The sequence below is a fragment of the Manduca sexta genome, chromosome 13, assembly GCF_014839805.1.
Source record: "Manduca sexta isolate Smith_Timp_Sample1 chromosome 13, JHU_Msex_v1.0, whole genome shotgun sequence".
NCBI classification, from domain to species: domain Eukaryota; kingdom Metazoa; phylum Arthropoda; class Insecta; order Lepidoptera; family Sphingidae; genus Manduca; species Manduca sexta.
In genome coordinates this window covers 8,303,320-8,329,038 of record NC_051127.1, presented here as the reverse complement: position 1 = coordinate 8,329,038, position 25,719 = coordinate 8,303,320, and the positions used below count along the sequence as shown (strand labels likewise).

Below are 25,719 nucleotides of genomic sequence, written 5' to 3'. Positions count from 1 at the left end.
TCTGCATCTCTAAGTTTCGGCTCGATGCCATGTGATATAAAATATGCACATCGTCAGATCTGAAAGGCGCTTCACGATTTCAAGAGAAAGTTTTAAACTTGGAAACCTGTTGAAGAGTTGCAAACTACATAAGAATTTTCAAATTAGTACATCGCATTGGCGACAACTTGGTATTGTTTTCTTATTTATTATGCCGTTCATAAATGATGTCAATTCATGATGAAATTTTATTCATTCCACATGAGCTTTGAATAAAAAACAGATGTTAAAAAATGGTAGGGTCTGCATTTTATATTAACGTATAGCGATATTTTTAGTAAGATTTCTGGTGACTTAAATATCCCTTATAATAATTATTTCATTATTTCTAAAACAGTAGTGTTTCTCTTACAATTCTAGTATTGACGGTATTTTATCAGCAAAGAGCAAACTGTCTCCTTTGGTGTACCACAAGGTAGTGTCTTAGGACCTACATTATTCCTTATTTATGTTAACGACCTCTGTAATATTTCTATTCCTTACTGTAAAATATTGGCATACGCTGATGATACTGCTCTCTTAATTGAGGGCACTACTTGGAGCGAAGCTAAATATAATGCCGAATGTGCGCTGATCACCATAATGAATTGGTTAAAAACTAATTTACTTACCCTTAATCTAGACAAAACTAAATTTATTGCTTTCGGAGCCAGAAAATCCTCCCTTCCTCCTCATTCGTTTACCATCAAAGCTCATAAATACCAACAAGTCTGCGGTTCTGGCCACTTATGCAGTTGTCCTGATATGACACGAACAGACAATATCAAATATTTAGGAGTGGTTATTGATAGTACCTTTACTTGGAATTACCACATTGACCTCGTTGTATCTCGACTTCGAAAACTGATTTATGTTTTCAAGAAGCTTAGTAAAAGTGCGGACTACCATACATTAAAAACTGTTTATTACGCCTTGGTTCAGTCTATTCTGTGTTATTGTATTACTGTGTGGGGTAGTGTTGCTAAAACATCTCTCCTCCGTGCTGAGATAGCCCAAAGAGGTTTATTAAAGATCATGTCTAGCAAACCCATTCGCTTTCCTACATATGACTTGTACTCTTTGTGTGAAGTTCTTACTGTCAGACAGCTCTTTATATATCATGTGGTTCTTCGAAAACATAAAAATCTCTTATTTGATCCTGCCCTTAATAAAATTAAGCGTAGACCCACTTATGTTTGTCCTACAAATCCAAGTAGATTCGTCATTACTTCACGCCAATTCCACTTCATAAGTTCCATGCTATACAATAGGATAAATAAAGAATTAACTATTTACCCTCTTACATTCTACAAATGTAAAGCCCGCATCTTTGAATGGCTTAGAACCCTTACTTATGACGACACCGAAAAATTTATACTCTACAACCAAAATCTTTTTTAAAATAAATAAATTCGTCACATACAACCCTATAAACACACACATACGTTTAAGATTTGTGAGTTTCCTAAAATTATAATTCCACTTAATGACTCATTGTTTGTTTTTATCTATTTATGTATTTATATTTATTTATTTAAGTATTTATTCTTATTTCTCTTTTGGCTATTTTGTCAACTGAACTGTGTACAATTAAATTTATTTTTATAATTAAGTCTTGAGGTGGGCCTAATAACTGCGACACAGTTTATACTAATGCAGTTATTATGGTTACTATAGTCCAATATTGTATACTTGTTACTGTCCTAAATAAATTATTTTTATTTTTTATTTATTTTATTATGAACGTACCTGCTTCCATGCCGAAATTACCTAGTAGCTATTGCAGAATATAATTTTTTTATTATTCTACGTTGCAGGTCCATTGAAACAGCCTACGATTCAACATTAATTTCCCAACGAAGTAAAGTGGACAACTTGTTCACATGTTTAGTAAACATTCGTACGTTTATACAAACATTAACATCGGCAATCGTGAATTTTTCAAATCGTCCATTCGGCGGCACAAATATTTTCGAACAATGACGCTGGTCCGAGCGAAGTCATCTCCCTGGACAAATATTGCTAAGAAAGTATAAGATGTAACTCAACTGGAAGGGCTGTTAAACTATTGAGGAGTAGTAAAGTATAATATAGTTTTCAAATATGATGGTTTAAAAATCCTATTGGCAGACAATTGGTGTATTGAATGAAAAGGCACAATTTAATTAAAGTAATAAAACGGTTTATTTAATCAATTAGTATATATTTGACATAATTATAATTAATAATATAGCAATGCGGTTATACGCTTTAAATATTAATATAAAAATAGACAATATTATTCATGTCTTTGAATACGTGCGTGAGAATCACAAATTGGTTATATAAAATATTGAAAATATAATAAAAAAGTACTACTAAATACTAAAATTTAAGCGTACTCTTCCAGATGCGTAGTATATCTGAGAAAACTCTATTGGCTATCTGGACATCTGTTGGCGTTCTACAGTGTTTGCTTTTCATTTCTCGGAGCAACAAACGGTAGTCAGAAGGGGGTGCGCGCGCAGCGATCTTAATCGCGATAGCTTTGAACAGTCGTTATCGCGATCTACACACGAAGCACTTTGCTATGAAAAAGTCCTTTTACCACAGTCAGAATGACCTAGGAATTACAAATGTCATACAGGTAGGAATCTAAAAACTTGACCGTTGCTTTACCTTCCAGTTTTAGGATCTCAACGGTACATTTGCAAAGTGTAGTTTAGTTTGTTTACTGTTTTCATTAGTTCGTCGTCTAGATTTCTACTAGCACTTTCAACCACGATATTATCGTAGTCATGTTCATCCGATGTTCGTCGATCGCCTAAGTGCGTTTTAATATTAGTTTTTAGTTTTCCTTTTCCAATTATTTTTTGTTTAATGTTCTTGTCTATTGAATCTAGTCTGGAATCTCCTTTTGTATGACATTTACATTTTGAATTAGTAACTTTACGTTGGGTCTTTTTATTTGTTTGTACACAATCTTTGTAATTACAATCAGCATAATTGATGTTTATTTTCTCATCTGTTACTTGTTCACCATAAGTGTTTTTTTGAAACCGTTCCATTTCTTGTCGTTCTTCCGGAGTTTCTTCTAAAGGCGTATAAGCTTGGTCGGAATTATCCATTATATTGTCATCAAAAATTAAGTTATCATCTTTATGAGGTATCTCATTGTTACTTAAATCGTGGTTTTGTGTGGAATGTAGTCGTACAAAATTATCATTTTTTTTCATTATTTCTTTTTGAATGCCGGTTGACGAAATTTCTGGATTCGAGTACTTGTTATCATTATTTGTATTGAGCACTAAAGCAGGAGCAAAGTCATTAACACTTGGATAATTATATTTTATTTTGTTATTTTTGTTAACGGTTCTTACATACGGTGGTTTTAATAATTCTACGTAACTTAATTCGTCATCAATACCTTTATTCGTATTAAGTTTGTCATACTTTCTATGTTTCAAGCCATGCGTCTTTTTCCCTTTTTGACAATCTTCACATTGATTATTTGATAAAATATAATTATTATGTACATCCTTAATAATCATTTCATTTAAAGATGGTTGGAAAAATCCATATGAAAATTTCGTTGATAATGGCCTTTTGTTTGTTATTTCCTTCCTTGCTATAGGTGAAACAATATTTTGTTTGTTTTGTGTATTATTTCTGGATTGTTTTGAACGATGAAATCCTTTGCGAGCAGGCGGTATAAACTTTTGATTTATATATACATAAGAGCGCTCGTTTAAGTTATTTTCTTTATCTATAGAGTTTTCATACAATGCTTTGTCATCTATTTCACGTACTTTTTCAATATTAATTTTATTTTCTTTTATTATCATTCCAGCGTCGGGAGTCGCAATAAATCCCGGATTAATTGTACTCAATTGCATTTCGTCTTGCTTAGTGGCGTCATTATCAGCTAAAATAGCCGTGTCTTCATCAATAAACTGCAACAATATTTCATTATTCAATTTACAGGATATTTGACTTCACATCGTCCTCTTTTATATTTTTTAAATAATTTTGTATTCTATAAAAACTGCCATGGAATGTATCTACTAGAAAAAAACGCTTAGATAAAAGGCAGTAAATTTAATAAAGCATAACATTTACTTTGCCAATGAAACGTAATAAATAAAAATATGTTTGATTACTCACCTCGGGAATACCGGAGGGAACAATAAACCCGCAAACCAGACCAATACACGATGAAACTAAGAGAGCAAATACTTTTCTCATTTTTTACTTTTGTGATGTTGATGAATCAAATGTAAGTGCTGCTGAGTCGAGCTGACTTTTCTTTCCTAGCCACCAAATGAGAATAGCGTTCATTGTTGATATATTCATGCTGAATGGTATTAATAACAAACGCGAACTAAAATAAATAAACAATGCCATTTGATTGCAGCATTGTTTAAAATACAAAGAATGAAACTAAGTCAGATTTTTTTTTCCATTGGCACTTGATGAAAAATAAAATGAGGAAGCGACGCTACTACAATAGTGTACTTGATTGTACTACATTATTGTGCCAAATGTTACATAATTCAACAAAATATTTGATTGTATTTATCTTATAATGGATGTTCTTATTTTTTACAATCGCCATATACGTATCATATTTCATGATTCCTGAGAGATTTGTGCACTCGTATAGCAATTTTAAATTAAAAAAGATTAAATTAAAACTCGTATAGCAATTTTATTGATTATCCTATAAAAAATATTATATTTTGCGAGCATATGAGTGACCTGCTCTAAACAACAATAAAAAAACCAATTGTATTTTTTTCCACTGTATCTTGTACTTTAATTCATACCTTAAACTGATTTTGGAAAGAATAACACCAGAGTTTCTTGCCCGTTCTTCTCTGGTGAGAACTGCTTTCCGAACTAGTGATAGAATTAATATTGACTGAAGCTAAATAAATGAAAACAGCAAAAAGTACAATTTAAACGCTCAAGTAAAGTATGTTACAAATCTAAAACATTGATATAATAGAATCTATAATAGCCTTTTTAACTGATAAAAATAATAATACAAATGAGTTTTGTTAGTTAATAATTTAATAAGTCAAATAAAAACATATAAATTTCACTGTGTTTATTCAACAACAATTACATTCTATTTTGTCCAAAAATAGCGAGTATCTCAAGATATAAGACAGAGGCATCAATGCCATACTCAGCAAGAGTCTTGATTTCAGCTTGGAAAACGTCGCTAGTCCATAAAGCTTCAAGTACGGCATCCCATTCAGGGCTTAAAAGGTTCTCCATAGCAACCCTGAATTCTTCATCATTAGCCATCTTCTCATCGTAAAGAGCTGCTAGCTTAGCCTTGGGGAATGTAGCGATTACGTCGTTAATGTAAGCGCTAAAGTTGGTGCCACTGGTTGCATGACGTGCCACTGGTCTGCTCATCGATTCAAGTTCGTCTGTAAGGAAAATAGAAGATATATTAGCATTTTATGTTATTGGGTAATTGGGTTTCTTATATAGGATGCACGCCGCATGGAAAGTTACCTACTACACCTGATGGTAAGCAAACTAAGGTTTTAGATAGAATGTTGACTGACGATAGATCATTATCCTTCGGCAGCCCAATTATGTTTGATCCGTATATACACAGACATATCCCGAAACGCGACACACTTATGTGGGCCACTGACATCTTGTGTATGGCGGTCCTATTCTGACGGATACAAAATAGATTCTACCACCAAGTTTTCAATATGTCAGTCAAAGTTTTCAAATACCTGTCTATAACCTATTTAATGACACTTAATATTTAAAGAGTCAGTTGAGATATTTGAGTGACAAAACAATTAAGGTTTAAGGGCACTAAAATATTGCAGGAGTAAATTTCACTCACCAATGAACTCGTGGAACATATCAATGAAGAACCTGATGTCAATGTTGTCGTTTTCGAGGAACTCAACCACCTTAAAAAATATATATCTAGTTAACCTCTTTATCCTTTTACCATATAAACATATCTAATAATTTTACACAGTAAAAACCAGAAAGTGCTAAGCCAATCACATGGCCAGTCACTATTAAAAATTTACATCTATCGGTCAAGTTATTAATTTTGGTTGTCACTGTCAATAAATAAAATATTTTGCAAGTAAAAACACTGATCAATGGTAATAAAAATCAAGAACAGACACTTTTCATATACTCTACTACCAATTACCACTATATCAAAGTTACAAGGTAGTTTTTTACGCTCCTGGGGTTTCATTAAAATCTTCTGACACTAAGTAAATATTTTTTTTATTATTACGATGAAAAAAAAACACAATTAACAATATGGGTAAGATGGGGTAAGAAATGACTAGGCGATAAGACCGTTGTTTCAGGATCCCTACTAAATCATAATTCAAACGAACTCAGTGGCAAACGATTGTACTATATTACAAAATTGAATAACAAGTCGAGTTGTCGGTATTAGAAAACTTTGTCGGGTTTAACAGTAGGTAATTTTTAATCAACGACATTACCCTTTGAACCGATCTTACCCCAACTTAATCTAATCTAAGAAACATGACTCAGTAGATTATATATCAGGTGTGGTATTTATTTCCAATCACTTTCTGCAAGATGCAAAATATATACTAAAATATATTCACTCCCCAAAAATGTACCTAAAACCAACCGCCATTTACATTACAACACCAAATTATGTGATCCCTTATATAAAAAAAACTTACAGCTGCGAATTCCGGCAATGATTCAAACTCGTCGACCAAATTTCTGAAGCTCTCTGACTTCAGGTAGTTAAATGCAACCCAGAAGTCATCGTACTCCAGGTAGTGCCCCGTCAAGTGCATCAACTCATCACCAACTTCTTCGACAATGACATCGACGAAATCCTCGAAATGCTCGTGGAAGACCTTCCTAGGCTGAGGTGCAGCACAGCCTAAGCTGATAAGAGCTAATACAACAAGAGCTACTTTCATTTTGTAGTCCAAATCTGTGGTATTCGAAACTGAGTGTGGACTTTTTATAGCAAGAAATAAATCTTTATCTCCGAGATAAGACAACGTGATCGGAACTATCACAAGATTGATTCGATTTGATAGATTTATCTTACGATTTGGAAACTGGGGAATCTGTCATGACTCAAAGATGTGAACGTCACATGTAGTTAAATCGAAATGATATAAATTGTTCGAATGAATAAAATGTTTAACATTATTAAGACTCAAATTTTTACTCTGCCAGTAATTCAGAAAGCAGTTTCCTATGGAAAAGAACAGGCAAGAATATCTAATATTGTTCTTAGCAAAATTAGTTCAAAGTTATAATATAAGTACAATTGAAAAATAATACATTTTAAAACTAACTATAGCAATTTCCTTTTACATAACACCTAACGTATTATTTTATTTGATTCCATAGATCTGATCAGACACATAATTAGATCACCCCATATTGAGATATAGGTCTTATTTCATTGGTACCTATCAAAAATATCGTCTGACTTCCAGCGTCACAGTACCCAGACAAGAAACAGATATATTTTGTGAATTAGGCAATAATTTTTGTGTAGTGATTATTGACCTCGCGTATATGAACTGCTCGGACACAATGCCTGCTGCATCACAGTAATAGTTTCAATTTCCGTGGATAAAATTCCTTAGAAATCTGCATTACATTTGACTGCTATTATAAAAAAGATACTAATGAGGATCTTCACTAAAAACATAAAATATTTTGCCAGGTACGTAGTACATAGAAATTTAAATCTTAAACTATATTTTACTTTAAACCACAAGGTTTAATGTAAAATAAATGCTAAATTCCTTAAATGCTATGTAGATATCAGTATTATTGTGGAAATCGCTTTTATATAAATTAGTCTAGTAACAACAATGTGCAATTTATATTCTCGATTTAACTTTATTCCTCAATTGCTAAACTAAAAATATAAAATTGCATTAGAACCAACTTTAAAATAAAATATTAAAAACTATGCGCATCTATAAATGTCTTATCTTATCCAAATAAAGGCTACAATTGTGTGTTTAAGAAATTAGGGTTAGGTTTTCCTTGTACGCAAGAAATTATTGTCATCAAAGTGAAGTTAATAAGGCTCGTCGCGACTATTCTACTGTATTGTACAAAATAAAAAGTGATGAAAGGAAAATTTTAATGGTTCGCAGGCACCAATTGTCTCAAAACAAATACATTTTATTATTATATCAAAAGTTATATTATTAAAATATTTCAAAAATATTATATAAATATATTCAAAGTCGCCAGTAAAAATATATAAATAATTATTTAAATAATGGACATTGCACTAACAAAACGTTTTGAGATTCGGTAACGCGGGTAGATAGAATTTTGAATAACTACAATTAACTGCACAAATCGTAAGCCCTACTTGTATCGTAATTATTAGTTATAAATTCATCTCAGCTACAGGAAGTCCACTGCTGAACATAGGCCTCCCCCAAGGATCTCTCAAGGAAGTTATAAATTCAGTGTTCATAATAATATCTGAAATGGCAACAGAAGATAACGAGAGCCAACTAACACTACTAGAGGAAGAAAACATGACGAACTGTTTCATCGACGATTATTCTCATCTACGCTTATCATACTACCAGCATCGACTATCCTCTAGTAATGAGTCTGAAGCTAGTGACTATGTGATAGTGTCTAGTGGTGACACGTCAGAATCAAGTGACTTTGTCATGGTGTCAAGTGATCAAACAGACTTATCCCGTTATTCATTAGAAGACTCACGTACGACTGAACAAACCGATATCAGCGATACGTCAATCAAAATAGACGAGCGACAGATACTTCGCGATTATTATATTTCTCAAATCCCGGATTTGCCTCATCCCTCGTTCACTGTAGCATCCATAATCGCATCTGCGTCTCAAAGGATGGGCGGTGTTCACTTCAAATATAATGATAGAATAGAACAAGGAGACGCGGGTGATCAGGTGGATGTGGAATTCTCGCCGAGCCGCAGATCGACTTTGATACAAGGACAATTTCTGACTAAACACTAATTAATTTGTTGAAGATATTTATGTTTTGTATTTTTCTATTTTATTTAAACTTATATAACTTATTTTATTTACTTAGTTTATTATATTTTTCTTAAATATATTGCATGATATAAGGTTTGAATCACATTAATGTTTCCAAAATGATAAATCACATATTATAAGCACAAAATTATTTTCATTCAATAATAAAATGATCTGTAATAAATAATTTCGCATGGATTAATGGTTTGAATGGTTGAAAAGGTTGCCAAAATGTATCCTTTTTTTTGTCAATATTCAAAGTACAAAGCTCCAAAGATATTTAAAATGACATGCCCAGCATATACGTAAAAAATAAAAAAACTAAATGCATAAAAACTACATAAACTCAGTAAATAGAGCATAGTGAACAACATACTATGAACAAGACGCGATGGTAAAAACATATAATTACTGTCGCAAGTGATTTCCCTGGCGATTCGCGACGCGACGCGAACCTCCGCCATGATGGACTTTTTGCCAAACAATTTTTTTAAAACCGATATTGTAAAGAATAGCGTTTTGTTAGTAATTGTTCTCGTTCTCAAGTGTATTTATCAAAACAGATACAATTTATAGTTGTAAAATAATACACTTTTCGATTTTGGAACATTATCTTTGTTTATATAAAGTTATTTTGACATGGCGTTAATGAATAAAAACACATATTCATCTTTACCTCTACTAGCATTGTGCCAAAAATCGTTTATGAATAGTGGATAAATCCCGGGTTTACATTTTTTTTTTTTGTAGTTTCGTGCGAATATGGCGTTTACGTCAATATATTTGTGACTGAAAGTGCAAGAATACCGTTAGTAACATTGTTGTTACGAATTCTCTTAGAGTAGTAGTGGCATTTAGGCATGTAAATTAAAGTAACATTTTATTGCTGTTTATTTTTTCCGAAACTTACACATTTTTATTTTACACCTACAGATTAGTTAATTTATTACAATTATTCTCAAGATTATAAGTATCTGGTTTCATTAAGTAAGTCAATGAGAACATTACCCTGTATAACAATGCTAAAACTATTAAACTACTGAGTAAATTATAAACAGGGGTAGTTTCTAATCTCCCTTTTATTTGCGATTTTATTTCTGGTTGGATGTTTTTGTAGCAGCTATCTAGATATTATACTTATGAATAAGCATCAACTGCAAAGCCGCTGCACTTTTTATTATTAAAAATTATTTTATATATGGTTTTAATTTAAAGTGTTCAATGTCCAAGACTTCAAAATGTTATTTAATGAATTTGGATGAAAACCAGCTTAATTGAATAAAACCTGGATATTTTTCTACAAAACATACCTATACAGAGGTACTTATAAAAATAACATAGGTACTACACTAGATTAAGATTAAAATATGATTCATAACTAGATAATGCTATCAAGCACTTGTCACTTGTTATGTGGACGAGAATAACTTGTTTTAGAATTTCAGTATCTAGGTGCCTACATCTTTCACTTAGGAATAATTCGTACATAACATTATGGCTTTTCCCTTCTTGAAAGACAAGGGTGTATTGCATCCACTCATCTCTAGAGGTGTATTAGGTCCTTTGTAGCGGGCAGCGGGTCTCTGCGTTTGCAAAAATTGAAACAGTTTTAATTAATTTATTCACTCCTTTTAAATATTATTAAAAAGCCCATTATAATTTAGCGCGTCAATGTAATTGAAAACGTAAAAAAATAGTGAGAATACTGCTTTGTAGGTTGACACAATCCAGTTATGGCGCGGCTCAGTGACGCGGCAATGTGAAAAACTTGGCAACAAGGCAACATCCTACCACAGATTAAGCAAATCAACCATGCACGCTGGCAAAACAAAAAAAAAACAGCGTTTAAATAGATTGATTTTGGGCTGTATACAATTGTGTTACCTATACAATAAATTATGTGCCGTAAGACGGAATGAATACAGCACACAGGGCACGCAAACTTAAGATTAAAATATAATCACATAGATTTAATTATTTGCAGCAAAACAGTTTAGTTGTTATAAGTAGAAAAATATTCATAGTGTTTTTCAATATTTTTATAAACCAAATAATTTATAGCATTTGCATAAAATCTATTTTCGTTTACAATTTTTTCACAATTTTCGTTTTATTTTTAAGGAAAATATAGCACACTACTTAAGGCGATACCTCAAGGTCAATTTCATACATTTTGTTTCACCTTTAATCTGGGTAACTAAACAATTATTGGCAAGTAAAGAATTTAAATTCACGTCTAGTTAGTGATTAGTTCTCGCAGTTGAAAGAAAAACGTAAAAATAATTAATAATCATGGATATTTCGGCCTTTAAAATTTAATATGACGAAATTGCACGAGTTCGCACGCGTGAAAAGCTTTTCCCGCTACAATATCTCTAAAACACTAGCGATTCATGGCGCCAACTGTAAGACGTCAGCACAAACTACTTATTAAAAACGGATTCCCACGGTAGCAAATTACTAGGATAAAAATTAACCTATTTGTCAACCCAGGACACGGTGTACCCGTATGCCTAATTTCACCCAAATCCGTTTACCTGATTCTGGAAATTTACTTTTAACAAACACCCAAACATTTCACAAACTTTCGCATTTGTGTCATTAGTTATTTTCCATTATGACTAACTTTAGGCATATTCCTTATTTTCTTTAGTTCATAACCTTGACTCACTGCCCTCTCGATTATCACAGCAGTGTAGATCATTCTAGTTAGGTACCTAACATGCTAAATACAGTTAACACAAAAGACATATAAAAACAAAATTTACATAACAATAATGAATAAGTGTTAATTTCACAGAGAGTTACTGGAAATTCGAAGTGTTTTCAAGCTGATAGTTTCTTCTTGGCTCACAATTAGCATATCTATTGTGCGCCATCCAACGTTGCAATCAATCAAAATAATGGAATTTAAATGTACAATACTAAATTGGCTGTTAGGTACCTTTGCTCATACCTTGGTTAATTACCATCAGGCTTCATGGTTTCATCTCAGGTGATTGCTTATTTTAATTTGTGTAAAAGTTATTATAACTATGTTTACTTTTATTTTATTAACAGCATAAAATTCAGTAAACATAGATTTTCACGTTATATTAGAATTTAGAAATTGTGATACTTGTGTTTTATATTTTACTTTCGGGGTGGAGTTTTTATTTCATTATTTATAGAAAACTGATCAAAATGCACACTTGCTTCGAGAGCACATCAAACGCATGAAAGTTTCATCAGGCAGTGCTCGCGGTATTTGAAATTTAATAAAGGTATCTGCGCTGTTCTCCACTCATATGCATCGAGATTCAAAATGGCGTGGAAGTTAATGCGGCTCCCCCGTAAACAGATTACGGGAAGCAAAGCCTCAAAAATATATCAAGTATCCGATATCAAGCCCGTCTCGACCCGCGTGCCTCTCAAACGTTGCTTTTGATCTTTAAAAAATGGAGTGGGTTGGTTTGGCCGCTACGGCTTTATAAACCCTTGTTTGTTATCATTATGTTAAGATTTTCGCTCAACCGAAATTTAAGGACAATTTAAAAACAAAACTACCGAGAACAATTAATGAAATTATTTACCCACTTCAAATTTCAAAGCGTCCTTTGGAAATTCAATAGAAGCGTGTGGATGAACGATCCTACAATTGGAGCTTTGTGCGGTAGGTCAAAGTCTCCTTTTGTCAATTTAGACAATAAGATTATCAGGAGGGCGTGAAAAGCCACCGTCCGTGCAATTAGGCCACCAGCTCTCACGAAATCGAACTAGTACCATGGCGCCACCTAAATCTAATTAGGCAATTGAAATGATTCGACGATGCGTTCCCGTAGCGGAGCGGCAACACCGTCGGCTCCATCGCCAATTAGTTCAGAGTTCGCTCAGTACGATGCCATTTTCGCCAAAGCTCAATTTCTACCTGGCGAATCGACGCGTGAACTCGGTCGGTACCTAGGTACTAATTGATGGATGCATGTCCTGTGCGAGAATGTTACTTAGTGCCAATGATATCGATTATAATCTTACTACTCTTACCAATACTATAAATATGAAAATTTGTATGTATGTTACAAGTAAACACAGAAATAGCTGAACGGATTTGGATTATATTTGGCACACAGATAAGCCATGTCCTGGATTTACACACAAGCTACTTTTTATCTCAGTTATTTGGTCCCATAGGAAATATAAAAATATTTATTTTATATATTTAAACAGATGAAGCTAGTGTCTTATATGTGGCGTTAAGAATTTCTACAGTGCTTTAGGAACTTCTGTAGCGAGAAAAGCTTTTCACGTGACAGAAGCTGCGATCAACACCTAGTTTCATACCTTAATTATAATCATACGAAGGCCATTTCAATATACTAAAATTAAATAAGTAAGCATTATATAATATAAAAAGTGCTTCATGACTATTCCAAACGCAAAGAATAAGTACTATATCAAATAATCAAATATCTATTAATATGACGCGGAAACACCGAGCAAGATAGGCAAACAGCACACAAAACAGCAGAAGATAGCTTTGATTAAGGAATATGGAAAACAAAACAGAAAAAAATTGTACGCTGTGTATCTTCTATACTCGCAATCTTAGCTATAGGCAATAAAAGTCGAAGCGAAAATACAAATCCTATGCAAACTACCGAATCAAAATTACTGTTATCTGCCGTTTACGACAATAAAGTTAAATAAAAACAACAAAGCGCATAGTTAGTAACCAGAAACACCCACGTCGAACGAGATTGCAACAACGATTGTTCAATTTCTACGTAACGAACCAAAAGCCTCAAATCACTGTGATCATTGGGTTTTGCGCAAATCGTTCTAATTCTAGGAAAACAACGCTCGATTTCCCCACGCTCGCGCATTAATGTTATTAAACTACACGCCGTCGTCTACAAATAATGCTTGGTGATAATTCACAGCGGCTTCTATCTGTTTCCTATTCGGTATTTGCAGATACGCACTCGAGACATCGTAGTTTGTAACGTTTAATTTGTTTGTGTGTAATTGCAAAATTTGTATTTACTCAATGTATTCTGGTAAAGTATGGAATTGCTTTTTCATTTAAATAAATGATTCAGAAAATAACGCAGAATATAATAATTGTCTAATTCTTCCTCTTTATTTTTAATGTAGATACCAATTTATTAGTACCGACCATGATATTAATATCTATTTATTATTTTTCATTGATTTGGTAGTTAATTTTATGAAAGCGTATGCTAAGGCTTATCAAATGTAACTAAATATATAATACTTTTGTTAAGTATATAAAAAATATACCTAAACTCAATCAATTACGTGTTCCACATTCAACTATATTATAATCATCAGGCCATCTTCTACTTAATAGATTCCAGAGATTAAATCAAAAGCAGACAGTTCACACATAATAAGTTAATTGTTATCAATGAATTTCGAGAACCACTGTTTTTTAAAACTGGCTACGTTACTTTTCTTTGCGTTTCACATACATATGTGCGTTAATAATTAAGGTGGTGTAAGCAAGGGTGTTAATTCGTACAGTTGGATGTACTGTGACGGATCGCTATGAGATCGACGGTCGCCTCGCTTTGTTCGTGTTTTCGGCGTTATCCAACGTCCAAACGGAGGTAACCTACAAATTGGGAACAAATTGGCGAATTGAGAACGGCTGTACACGCCGTCCGCGCTATATAAAAATTGCAACCAACAACGGGATTTAGCTCGTGCGGTACTTTTTTGCCAATTTCACAGTTGTAGGTTTTCGAGTATTGATTGATTGTGGAGGAGTTTGTTTACAATTTTATAGACTGCGGTTAATTAGTACATTTTTCAAATGCATTAATTCAAGTGTAATGTGTGGTCTTGCAATAATTTTTCGTCCATGTTGTCGTCAATATTTAGATTAGTTTTTCTGACCGACATGCCTTACGTTATTTGAAATTAACCCAGGCTAATAATCCAAGAATCCTTCTTCGAAGTTTTGCGCAAATAAGGAATCGAACGTAGAACCTCACCGACCATAGCCTGTACACGTTACCAACCTTCACCAGACATAAGAGGCCATATGATTTTATTTCCTACTGGCTTCTGCCCGCAGCTTCGCCCGCGTGGATTTCGGACTTCAAAAATGGAGGAGGTGCTCAATTTGTCGGGATGTTTTTTTAATGTATGGTGAAATGAAGATGAGAATTGAGAATGAAAAATAATTGTACCAAGTTTCGTTAAAATCCGTCGAGTAGTTTTTGTTTCTATAACGGTTATACAGACAGACAGACAGACAAAAATTTTACTAATTGCATTTTTGGCGTCAGTGTCAATCCCTAATCACCCCCTGATAGTTATTTTGGAAATATATTTCATGTACAGGATTGACCTCTCTACAGATTTATTATAAGTATAGATAATTAAACATGTTATTTATCAAAGAAAATTTCCGCAAATAATTAGGAAATTAAAAAGTATAATTTTTACAACATTTACTGCCTTAAGTGCCTACCAATGCAATTTTTGTTTGAATATTCGATTTGTTAAATATTGCAACACCCAATATGTGTACCGGCAGTACAGCAGGTACCTACTATATTGTAGATGTGACCCCATTCACCTGCAGGCGTAAATCCAGGTTAGCAAAATTTGGTTATCCTAATTGTGACTCTACTTTCACCTGGAATACAGTTCTAATTCGTGGATTGTACTTCTTGTACATACGTATGCTAGCTACCTACTTGTTTTTTATACCATTAATTATAAGTAACGTAAAGTCAACCACAAAAGTGGCTGAATAAATTTAAAAGTTCAAATTGCTTTTACCCATACACTTTATTAGAAATATTTTTTTTGTCTATAATAAAAGTACGCCGTTTGAAGTTTCTTTTATTAACAAAAAATCGACTATTGATACGGACATTTGAAAAGCGTTTTGAAATTTCGATTTAGTTCAGCTACTTTTACGGCTGACTATACCTTTTATTTTTTTTTCATGGGGAAAATACTCTTGGATCCCTGTCGTGCATATGCAAGGTAGACGGGGTACGTCGGATTTTTACCGACTAAAAACCCCATGGTGATCCCCATCAGGACTTTAAAATGGCTCCGGGACCTCGACCCGAACACGCCGAAGCCATCTCAGTGCTAGCATTTTAAGCACGACGCGGGGGAACATCACTGGTCCCCCGAAAAACGACTGACTATACATAGTGTCATCAATACAACAAAACAGGTATATTACATCATATACCTATTCATATTGTCTTTCTCAGACAAAACTTATGATAATCTTATATAGGCTGTTCCAAAAAATATTATCAAGCAGAGGTCCAGAGATAGAGCAACCCTAGGGGTATCCATTTCACCCCCATGTATGTTTCGCGTTTTTTCATAGTTTTCGAGTTATGAATAGTTTTCTCATATTTTGAGAATTTTCAATTTGAACAATCAAATCTTTATTTTTTTTAAAGTAGAAGTCTTCATAACTTTTTGTTTGCAACAAAATTTTCATTAGTTGTCCTTTTTTGCTAATAACAAATAATAATGAAAATTATAAATATGATGGTGTAAACTGAAAAACTTACTTTCTATGAATTATGACTTAAATTTTACCTGATTTTTAGCCTCTTTTCGTTTTATATGTGCTGTAAGTTTTTGATATTGGCAAATCACCGATAAATAAACAGTGGCAGCCATAATATAAAGAAGATAATAATCTCATATTGCAGTGTAATCGGTTTACACAATTTAACATTAATTACAATTTCCTTCACGTGGTAAAACAGCTGTACAAGCACAATGCTGCTTGGCGTCAGATATAGCCTATGCCGTAGTAGTAGTCCAATAGCATCTTATTATTCAGAAAACCAAATAATAAAAACATACCTTATCACTTACAAAGGACATCTGAATAATAAAAATATTTTTCCAACAAAATATTTATTTATTGTTTACTTAATAATTATGACTCAAATTATTTTCAACTTACAAATAAACTTTGGCAATTAATTGAATATTTTTCTAAATACAACACAACTAAATCTAGATTTTTCTAATACATTCTCCTAGTTAGACCACAATATACATATTATAATAAAAAGCTGAAAATTTCTATTGGACTATAACATGTTCCTAAAATTACAATTATTTAAAATCTAGATTTCTATAGCATATAATTTATTATAAATACAAAGTATTATATTATTTTATTTATTTATATTGTAAGTACATACTAAAATAATTAAGCACTTACATAATTAAATAAAATTTAAATTGGGACAAAAATATATAAAAAGATCATGTTTAACAATTTTAATTAGTGGTCCACCTAGATCCTGGACCAAGCCCAAGCGGGGGGTCATGACCCCCATGACCCTCCTCTGGATGCGCCCTTTCTCCAAAAACGGAATGTCAATAATAATCTTAGATGGCAGAATTGCCAAAGAAAACCTATAAATATGAAACACAGCGAAAAAGGTGTATTAACGCATTACTAAAAAAACACTATATATCTATTAAATTTAATATTTTGTCTACTAATTTGGTTAATGGTATTTAATATTAGAGTATAATACCTAAATTGACAAAAAGTTTACTGAGTGAACACTTCCAAGATATAATGCAAAACAGAATAGAGGTAGGCAACTCAGATGGTGCTCTGACAATCCGAAGATTGTTGACTCGATGTTGCTGGCTTATTATAAAATACTGCTATAATTAAAATTAAAAGCAAAAACTATGTACTCTATTTTTAGAAAATAAAGACTTGATTTTGCTTGACTGTTAGAAGTGACACAAAACATTGTATAACTAAACATATACAGCATTTATAAGTAAGGCCTAGATGTAAAAGACCTTGTTTACTTTATAACTTATCCAATATCTCCTGAACCCTTGGCAGCATCTCCTTTCTGGGTTTCTGTGAGCAGATTCTGTAGTTCTGAATATATTTTCTCAAGCATCACCAACCGAGGTTTTGTATACTGTAACAAAAATATTTGTATTACGACACTGAATTTTATGGAATATTAAATTGAACTTTGGAGGAAGTTGTTTTTGTCCAGTTACCCATCAAACAAATGAGTTGCTCGACTTGTCACTGAGGCGTAGAAAAATCATAGTTATTTAACACAATTTTTAAAAAATCTAAAATGAATTCTAATGCAGTCAGGGGGCCTTATCCTGTCTATGAGACCTTATCTGTAATTTTGCAATCAAGAGTGTTCTAATTGAAGGACAACTTTATTCGCCATATAGGTAAAGGATAAAAAAAATCCCCTTTTTATCCACACAGTTATCAATTGGATTAAAACGCCCATAATTGCAAAAAGACAGATTTGCCCTCATAGATGGGCCTCCTGACTATACTTCAAAAGTAAAGGTTCAAGTACATATATCATAATATAACATAATATATCATAATATATCATTTGTATCTTTTTAAGACAGAATCCAAGCTACTTTAAGAGTCATGGGCAAGTGTTAGAAAGAGAGACCAGACATAAAAACCTTATATACTATCCCCAATGCAAATCTGTAATGCTCAACAACAACATGTAAGTATTGTATGGCAATAAAAATTTATAATAAATTACCATCTGACATAAAAAATACTGATTCCTTGACATCATTTAAATACAAAATTAATAAGTGGCTTTTATCAAATTGTTTTTATAGCACTCAGAAATACCTTGAACATAAATAAATTTGTCATTATTTAAGTTTTACCAATTTAATATATATATAAGAAATATAATGTGAATTACATACTATATAAAAAAGCAATGTAAAAGTTACTACTTTATTGAGTACACAGTGTAGTAAGATTGTATTGCACATCGGTACCTATCCCGGTAGAATGTATTAAAACATTTTGTTACACCTACATTCAGCAATCAAAAATTTGTATTTGTATTTGAAAATGAGGTCACTAACTGGGCGAACAAGAATAACTTACAATGAGCAAACTTAGATGGTAGGTGATTATTTCACTTACTTTAAAAAGTGGTATGAGCTTAATTGACTCAGCTTCTATAGTAGTTTGATTAACAGGCTTCACTAGTAGTGTTAGATAATACAATACTCGATTCTGAAAAAAAATAATACATACATCATTACTTTTTTATTATTTAAATAAATATTTTTTATAAACATTTCTTTATGTTATCACAATTCTTTATTTTATTAATCAATAAGCTTCCAATATACTATTACTCATTTCGGTTACTTGATTTACTTAGAAAAATACATTCAAATTGAAATTTATATGAGAGTTAAACATTTTGTAGTAATACTGAACAATTAGAAAGCCAGAGTATTAAATGAGGTTGCAATCTTCGCAAGGTGATTGGAAAGTTATTTTAAGGAAATCGAAAATATTGCTCTTTTTTCTTGTGCCAAATGTCATCACTTCCCAGAATTTGATCCTTCATAATCTTAAAATTTAGTCCTAGTCCATATATGCAGGGTCTACAAAAAGATTATACTGTATTTTAATTTAAATTGAATACTGTCTAGATATCTTTAGGGGAGGCCTATATTCCGCAGTAGACTTCATGGGATGATGGTAATGACAAGTGAAATAAAGTAAGAACATTAAAATGTAAATAAACATTTAAAAAAATTAAAAGAAGCTATCTAAACAGAATTAACATGTTCTGCTTACCATTCTGATGACTTCATTGATGATAACATCATCTATACTAGACCAGGATACAAACTGATCCTCTCTGCCACATACATACTTCACCGAACTCTGTACACCAACAGTGGGAATGACTAGCAAGCTCTCTGAAAATAGAAAAAATATTAATGACGTTAATCATGTCTTGTATATATTTAATACTTACCATTACTAGAGACTTATTTGTGTGAATTTTTCTTGGAATATAGGACCTTACTATTACTAATATTATGAATGAAAATTTGCAAAGATGTTTCAGTGTTTTTTAAAAGATAGAAACTGTTGTAAGTATTTGAATATGATATTAAAATTAAACAGTATTTTAATTGTTATTTAGAAAATGACTATTATATTGGATGTTGAAATAATAAATACAACAAGAGCCACTCACCTGACTGAACACTGTGTGTCACCCAAAAAAAAACTAAAAATGATAATACTATTATTATAACAAGCATTGCAGTTAAACTTATTTGAATGAACGTTAGGGCTAAACAGTTGAATAAGATAGCGAAAAATAAAGACTTCTTAGGCCACGAAGATTTATTTTTTTCATTCTTGTATGATATCGTAAAAAGCCTTGAATTCGGAGAACCATTGCCGGTGTCAACTTTTAAAGCTAGTTTTACTCCGTTCACGTTTTCATAGTCAAATACTGAGTTTTGGTTTGACATTAAAATTGTTATGGTAGTTTTGTTTTTCTACAATATTATTGTCTGGATTATTTCGTGTGTGCATAGAAATTTTAAAAATTCGATCACGGCTTTAAACAGTGCTGCCAGGTTGCGGAGTCGTATTATCTGTATTATATGAAAAATCTACACAGATTTTAGTTTAACAACTTTTCTTTTTATAGGTCCTAAAATTTCAATTTCTGTTTGTAAAAGTTTACTTATTCCAATGAATAAGTAAACTTTTACAAACAGAATATAATACAATTATTTCACACATAAAAAATTAATACGCAAGTATTTCATTTTCCGGTAACCTTTAATTTTTTAGGTACCAGTACCACCATATATATTATAATTCTCTTTGAGTACCACTCTCTTATATCCTGAAGTTCAGATTAAATAAATACATTAATATTGCGAATAAACTCTTTATTCTGTATAAAAATGTGTACGAATGGTAAAATTCTGTAATGGTAATAACTGATATCTATACCATATGATATTAAGTGTATCTTGAGTTAAAAATCTATAAAAATACAGATAAACTATATACCTGGCAGCACTGACTTAGGATTGATTTTGACAGCCCAATTGACAGCCAGTGTCAAAAACCTTTTTTTTTTTATTTAAGCTAGCTAAGATCAATTGTGCTGTGCTGCCAACGTACAACTATGTGTTCGGCTATGTCATCAATACAAACTTTTGTTACTTGTCACTGTTATGAGTAATCTTATACGCACGAAAAATGGAAAGTAACAACACTTCTGAAATTAAGAAAAATACCTTTTTTTTTTTTTCCAGATAAAGCTGATGAAAAAGCCAGGCTTTATGATATTTTTTTGTAATGCATCCAATAGAAACCTTCTACCTTGGGCTTGTTATCTCAATAGACACTGACTCATTCTGCAGAGGCCTTATTCTCTAAAACATTAAACATACATCGTAACACGACCGTATTACGTTATCTTCGTGAAATTAATGTGGAGCGGTATTCTATACTTATACCAATTTCTATTGTTTTTTTTATTTTATTGGCGTAGAGATTAAGACCCCTGTGTTCTCAATAAAAAAAAACTTTATGACATATTTTTTTACTTCGGTGTTAGATTGCGGATCACTTCGGAATGACAATTTACTTTTACCTGGTACTGTGGACCTTGCACTTTGAAGACTCAGCAGGAAACTCACCAAAATCAAATGTAATAAATTACTTAATTCCTTTGTTGTGTTGGGTTGTCATGAAATTATGATGTACCATTCTACTAAATTCATATTATGTTCAGTAGATATAGCTTCTAGGTAAATTAATATTGCTTTTGGATCTTGGATTTTGAACACGCAGCAAGAATCAAGACACTCCTCATAACCGAAGCTAGCTGCATCAGCCTGCAGTCTGGTGAAATAGGTACTACCTACAGAACCGCCCACCACCTACTGGCAAAAAAAATGATATCGCGACCTCAATAAACGCCGCTATTTAGTAATCAGTGAAGCAACATTAAACAACATGTACTTAAACATAATAAAATAAATAACAACATCCACCGATATTATCTACAACAGAGAACAAGCATTTACTGGTTGTGGGATAGGTATATTTTATATCCGCCCGGATAGCGACGACCGTACACGAGGTGTGTATTGTGTCGCGTTCCGGCCCCGGGATAAGCCTATCTATATTTGGTACCAGGCCGCCATAACTGCATCGGCTGCCGAGGGGTAATCATCTCTCGTCAGTTAACATTCTATTGGATCTCACTCCAAGATATAAAAAAAAAACAATACCCCTTTCCCCACCCCTAAAGTCCTAATAATCGACCAGCTAGGGAACGTTGTTGCCACATTGCGGTTGGATTGGGTGCCAGAAGGTATCCAAAGCAGGGCAACCCGACTATACCTAACAACAGTAGATCCTCAAAAAATTGTTTCCCTTCCAAATAAAACAACTCCTTATCATGTTTTATTAGTATTTTATAAAAAAAAATGAATTCTCTGGATTTCACTAAAAGTAACGGTGATACTTAATTCTTTTTCTTGGAGTTTATAATAATTATGCTCTGCGATATAGCCTCCAGGGAGCTATTAATAACTCAGTATCCTGGGTTACTGATAGAGTAAACATGAAAGAAAACAACATAATGCCACATTTGCCTATGTAGTAACCATAACAACTTGGACGCAAACAACTGTGAGACGTCACATATTTTCATTAAACTGTTTAGTTGATACAGAAAATTAAAACAAAGAACTGGTCAAGCTGCAATTGATAAATGCTATATTAGATCATTTACTTGTCAATGCAATATTTGTAATGGATAATTCTGACGGTAATGCTTGGGTATTTGATTCACTGGTGGGGTTTCTACATGGACCTGTTTGGAACGTCCCCCTACAGACATTTATAGAAGAGAAGTCCTTGCGTAAGTTTTCCTGTCACAATGAAATACAATTTATACATAACATACATACATAACATCACGCATTTTATCCCCGAAGGGGTATGCAGAGGCGCAACTAGGGCACCCACTTTTCGCCAAGTATGTTGCGTCCCATGATGTGATAGGGGGCGAGCCTATCGCCATATCGGGCACAAATTCCAGACTCCGGGCTGATACTGAGCAGAAAAACCCAAATATCACTTTGCCCGACCCGGGATTCGAACCCAGGACCTCAGAGCGCTATTGTACCGAACGTGCAATACAACTACGCCACCGAGGCAGTCAATACAATTTATAATATACCTTATTAAACAATTTTAATCAAATCCTACTTATTTTTTTTTATTAATAATTTTTAGTTAGGTACATTTTGCTATTATAAAAGCAACAGGCGTTAGTTAGTTAAATTTTTCATTGATACACAATGAATCTAGATGAATTATATAAGTTCAAACATTAGGTACTAATTAGTTGTTAGTATTATTTGGTGTACTATGCAATAATATTTAGCTTTATATATTTTTCCTTTGGTCTACAGCTTTTGAGCCGACGGACAATGGGGAAGTGCTTGATAGACCTGAATATAAAAAGATTCACAATGAATATCGAAACTTAGTAAGCGCAATATGTTAACATTTAACACTTTTTTTTATTGATTATTCACTTTATTCCTTCTTAGAATTTATCTGTAGCCATCCTTCCGGTTTTGTAAATTTTTCAATGCTAATTGTATTATTTATTTGAATTATTCTGCATTATTTCAGTGTACTAAATTTTAATCATACTATATTATAGGTAGATGTGATGCTAGGATCGTTTATGGATGACATAGGAATTACGGCAGAACAATTTGAGGCGGCTTGTAAGCTTTCGGCTCGTGACTTGGCAGGATTGCCGGCGCATTTTTATCGTCGCCTGTTTGAACAAATATGGGCGGCCAATGACTACGACATGTTCGTCAAAATGATGACGCACAAGAATGTGGAACTGCAACTACAGGTATCTTATTTAAATATCTACTATAATAAATTGTATTTAGGTGTACCTAATCGGTTCACCCAATAAAACCTCCTTCGAATCTTAAAAAAATAAACTATGTAGGTAATTAATTACATATAGGTTCCAGCCAAGTACAAAATCGTAAAAGAATAATTAATCAATATCATTTATCCATATATCGTGTATTATTTATTTGTAAGAAATAGACGCATAATACAGGCATTTCAACTGTAGGTATGTTCTTTTCAGGCTTTAGAATTAATAGAGAGAAGATATGGCGCAATGCCGAACCTGTTTTCATCAGACTCGGAAGATTTGGATACATCACGCAGCGAGGAAAGCGATGACTGGCCAGACAATGATGATGTCATGACTGAGATTAAAAAGTAAGTTAATTAACTGTTCTTTACATGTGGATCAATAATTTAAAAACAAACAAAGGACATGTCATGCTTTTGTCCATGAAGGGGTTCTTAGGTAGAGGTACAACTAGGCCACCCACTTTTCGCCAGTGTATTCCGTTTCATGACGTGACGGAAAGAATTTACCGCCATTTCGGGTATACCATAGTCCCGAGCTGGTACTGAGCAGAAAACCCAAATATACTGCTTTACCCGGGGCATCAAAGCGGTGTAGTACTGCGCAATATAACTACGAATTCTTACGCAATCAATAATTATATATTTAAATTCTCTTTAGATAAGAGTTAACAACAAAAAGATTTAGAAATACTCTTTGTGAAGGATGAAATAAAAATTATAACTATCGACCTACCTAGGACATTGGCTGTATTATGATGTGTTGAATATAGGATAATTTTTAGAAGCTATGACAATAATATAAACACAGTATAATAAGAAAAATATTCGATCCGATGTTATACCACATAAATAATTTCAGGCTGCAACTGGATGAAATTGAAGATAAAGTTGAGATAAGTGTTCCACCTGAAGAAGTGGTGGCTGAAAAACAAACTCTTTTGAATAAATTACAAAGTTTTGAAAAGAAAGATGATAACAAGGAAAAACGTAATGTTTCCTTTCCTATGGTGAAAAAAAAAGTTTTAGAACCACTGAAGCAGCCGCCACCTCCTCCGCCCAAAAAAATTGAGGTGTGACTAGATCAATAATTATGAAACTTGTAAACGATTTAAAAAATATTACAAATTTCAGTTATAATATTGTGTACAAGTAACAATGTACCTATTTAACATTGTTAGACAATGCTTATCCAGCCCATTTCATTTTATTAATGTAAATTCCGATTATTTTGGTAGGTATTCCAACTTGTATTTTTTTCTAATATTTAGTTTAAACGGTCACTACTTATTCTTCTGTCTGTTATAAATGCGAGTCGTCTAATAGGTGACCGAAGAAGAAATGCGCGCACGGCAAGAGTACCTAAAGCAACAACGCGACAAACTCTTGGCTTTGAAGAAACAAGTCCGCGAGCGACGGCTTGGAGCTGTTGACACTGAAGAAGCACATGGTGGCGAGTATCGTATTTGTAATTGTGTAGTGACATGTAATTGCTATCCTATAGCTGTGAAAACATCCTTTTTTTTAATAATAAACAGGATTCCTATAGATTTTTTAAATGAACTAACTAATATAGCAATTTTCAATGATTGAGGATTATTTGTATAAGTGATCGTGTATGGTGTGACACAGAAGGTCCGGGCGTGTTGGGTGCGGCGGGTGGTGCGCGGGCGCGGCCGCGGTCGGCACGCGCGGCGGCGGCGGTGCTGGCGGGAGTGGCGCCGCCTCCCACACCGGACGCCATGCAGCTACGCCGGGCACTCGCCTCCAAACTCAAGACTGAAGTTGTCGACTTTCACTAAACATACCTGAACTATCTTCTCTATTCGTTACCAATTAAAACTTCTCAACACTAAAACCAGT

At 33.0% G+C, this 25,719-nt stretch overlaps 5 protein-coding genes across 5 annotated transcripts; 2 read left to right on the top strand and 3 right to left on the bottom strand.

Annotated features, from left to right (window-relative positions):
• Window positions 1-2,243: 2,243 nt before the first annotated feature.
• On the bottom strand, window positions 2,244-4,379 carry LOC115445010 (rRNA methyltransferase 2, mitochondrial). The gene is made up of 2 exons (XM_030171046.2): window positions 4,162-4,379; window positions 2,244-3,950 (listed from the first exon to the last, which is right to left on the bottom strand). Exons 1-2 carry the CDS (start codon window positions 4,240-4,242, stop codon window positions 2,694-2,696), a joined length of 1,338 nt encoding a protein of 445 aa, XP_030026906.1. The 5' UTR covers window positions 4,243-4,379; the 3' UTR covers window positions 2,244-2,693.
• A 673-nt stretch (window positions 4,380-5,052) lies between these two features.
• Window positions 5,053-7,000, bottom strand: LOC115445016. The gene is made up of 3 exons (XM_030171053.2): window positions 6,717-7,000; window positions 5,876-5,945; window positions 5,053-5,438 (listed from the first exon to the last, which is right to left on the bottom strand). Exons 1-3 carry the CDS (start codon window positions 6,963-6,965, stop codon window positions 5,122-5,124), a joined length of 636 nt encoding a protein of 211 aa, XP_030026913.1. The 5' UTR covers window positions 6,966-7,000; the 3' UTR covers window positions 5,053-5,121.
• Window positions 7,001-8,319: 1,319 nt separating this feature from the next.
• Window positions 8,320-9,254, top strand: LOC115445011. The gene has a single exon (XM_030171048.2). The coding sequence runs from the start codon at window positions 8,517-8,519 to the stop codon at window positions 9,033-9,035; it is 519 nt and encodes a 172-aa protein (XP_030026908.1). The 5' UTR covers window positions 8,320-8,516; the 3' UTR covers window positions 9,036-9,254.
• A 7,693-nt stretch (window positions 9,255-16,947) lies between these two features.
• Window positions 16,948-20,519, bottom strand: LOC115445014 (phosphatidylinositol N-acetylglucosaminyltransferase subunit H). Its single transcript, XM_030171051.2, has 4 exons — window positions 20,099-20,519; window positions 19,690-19,814; window positions 19,021-19,113; window positions 16,948-18,007 (listed from the first exon to the last, which is right to left on the bottom strand). The coding sequence occupies exons 1-4, from the start codon at window positions 20,379-20,381 to the stop codon at window positions 17,897-17,899; spliced, it is 612 nt and encodes a 203-aa protein (XP_030026911.1). The 5' UTR covers window positions 20,382-20,519; the 3' UTR covers window positions 16,948-17,896.
• A 1,504-nt stretch (window positions 20,520-22,023) lies between these two features.
• Window positions 22,024-25,714, top strand: LOC115444995 (cilia- and flagella-associated protein 36). Its single transcript, XM_030171034.2, has 7 exons — window positions 22,024-22,801; window positions 23,358-23,434; window positions 23,615-23,818; window positions 24,068-24,204; window positions 24,719-24,929; window positions 25,183-25,309; window positions 25,489-25,714. The coding sequence occupies exons 1-7, from the start codon at window positions 22,693-22,695 to the stop codon at window positions 25,656-25,658; spliced, it is 1,035 nt and encodes a 344-aa protein (XP_030026894.1). The 5' UTR covers window positions 22,024-22,692; the 3' UTR covers window positions 25,659-25,714.
• Window positions 25,715-25,719: the final 5 nt, after the last annotated feature.

What these genes read in the sequence shown, in the direction of transcription:
- LOC115445016 (XM_030171053.2), bottom strand. Translation starts at nt 6,965, where the DNA reads ATGAAAGTAGCTCTTGTTGTATTAGCTCTTATCAGCTTAGGCTGTGCT. An exon ending in CATTGCCGGAATTCGCAGCT is followed by an intron (nt 5,946 to 6,716) that starts GTAAGTTTTTTT and finishes ATATTTTTTAAG; the next exon opens with GTGGTTGAGTTCCTCGAAAA. An exon ending in TATGTTCCACGAGTTCATTG is followed by an intron (nt 5,439 to 5,875) that starts GTGAGTGAAATT and finishes TTTTCCTTACAG; the next exon opens with ACGAACTTGAATCGATGAGC.
- LOC115444995 (XM_030171034.2), top strand. Translation starts at nt 22,693, where the DNA reads ATGGATAATTCTGACGGTAATGCTTGGGTATTTGATTCACTGGTGGGG. An exon ending in ACAATGAATATCGAAACTTA is followed by an intron (nt 23,435 to 23,614) that starts GTAAGCGCAATA and finishes ACTATATTATAG; the next exon opens with GTAGATGTGATGCTAGGATC. An exon ending in CACTGAAGAAGCACATGGTG is followed by an intron (nt 25,310 to 25,488) that starts GCGAGTATCGTA and finishes GGTGTGACACAG; the next exon opens with AAGGTCCGGGCGTGTTGGGT.
- LOC115445011 (XM_030171048.2), top strand. Translation starts at nt 8,517, where the DNA reads ATGGCAACAGAAGATAACGAGAGCCAACTAACACTACTAGAGGAAGAA.
- LOC115445014 (XM_030171051.2), bottom strand. Translation starts at nt 20,381, where the DNA reads ATGTCAAACCAAAACTCAGTATTTGACTATGAAAACGTGAACGGAGTA. An exon ending in TCAATGAAGTCATCAGAATG is followed by an intron (nt 19,114 to 19,689) that starts GTAAGCAGAACA and finishes ATTTTTTTTCAG; the next exon opens with AATCGAGTATTGTATTATCT. An exon ending in AGCTCATACCACTTTTTAAA is followed by an intron (nt 18,008 to 19,020) that starts GTAAGTGAAATA and finishes TTTTTGTTACAG; the next exon opens with TATACAAAACCTCGGTTGGT.
- LOC115445010 (XM_030171046.2), bottom strand. Translation starts at nt 4,242, where the DNA reads ATGAGAAAAGTATTTGCTCTCTTAGTTTCATCGTGTATTGGTCTGGTT. An exon ending in TTCCCTCCGGTATTCCCGAG is followed by an intron (nt 3,951 to 4,161) that starts GTGAGTAATCAA and finishes ATATTGTTGCAG; the next exon opens with TTTATTGATGAAGACACGGC.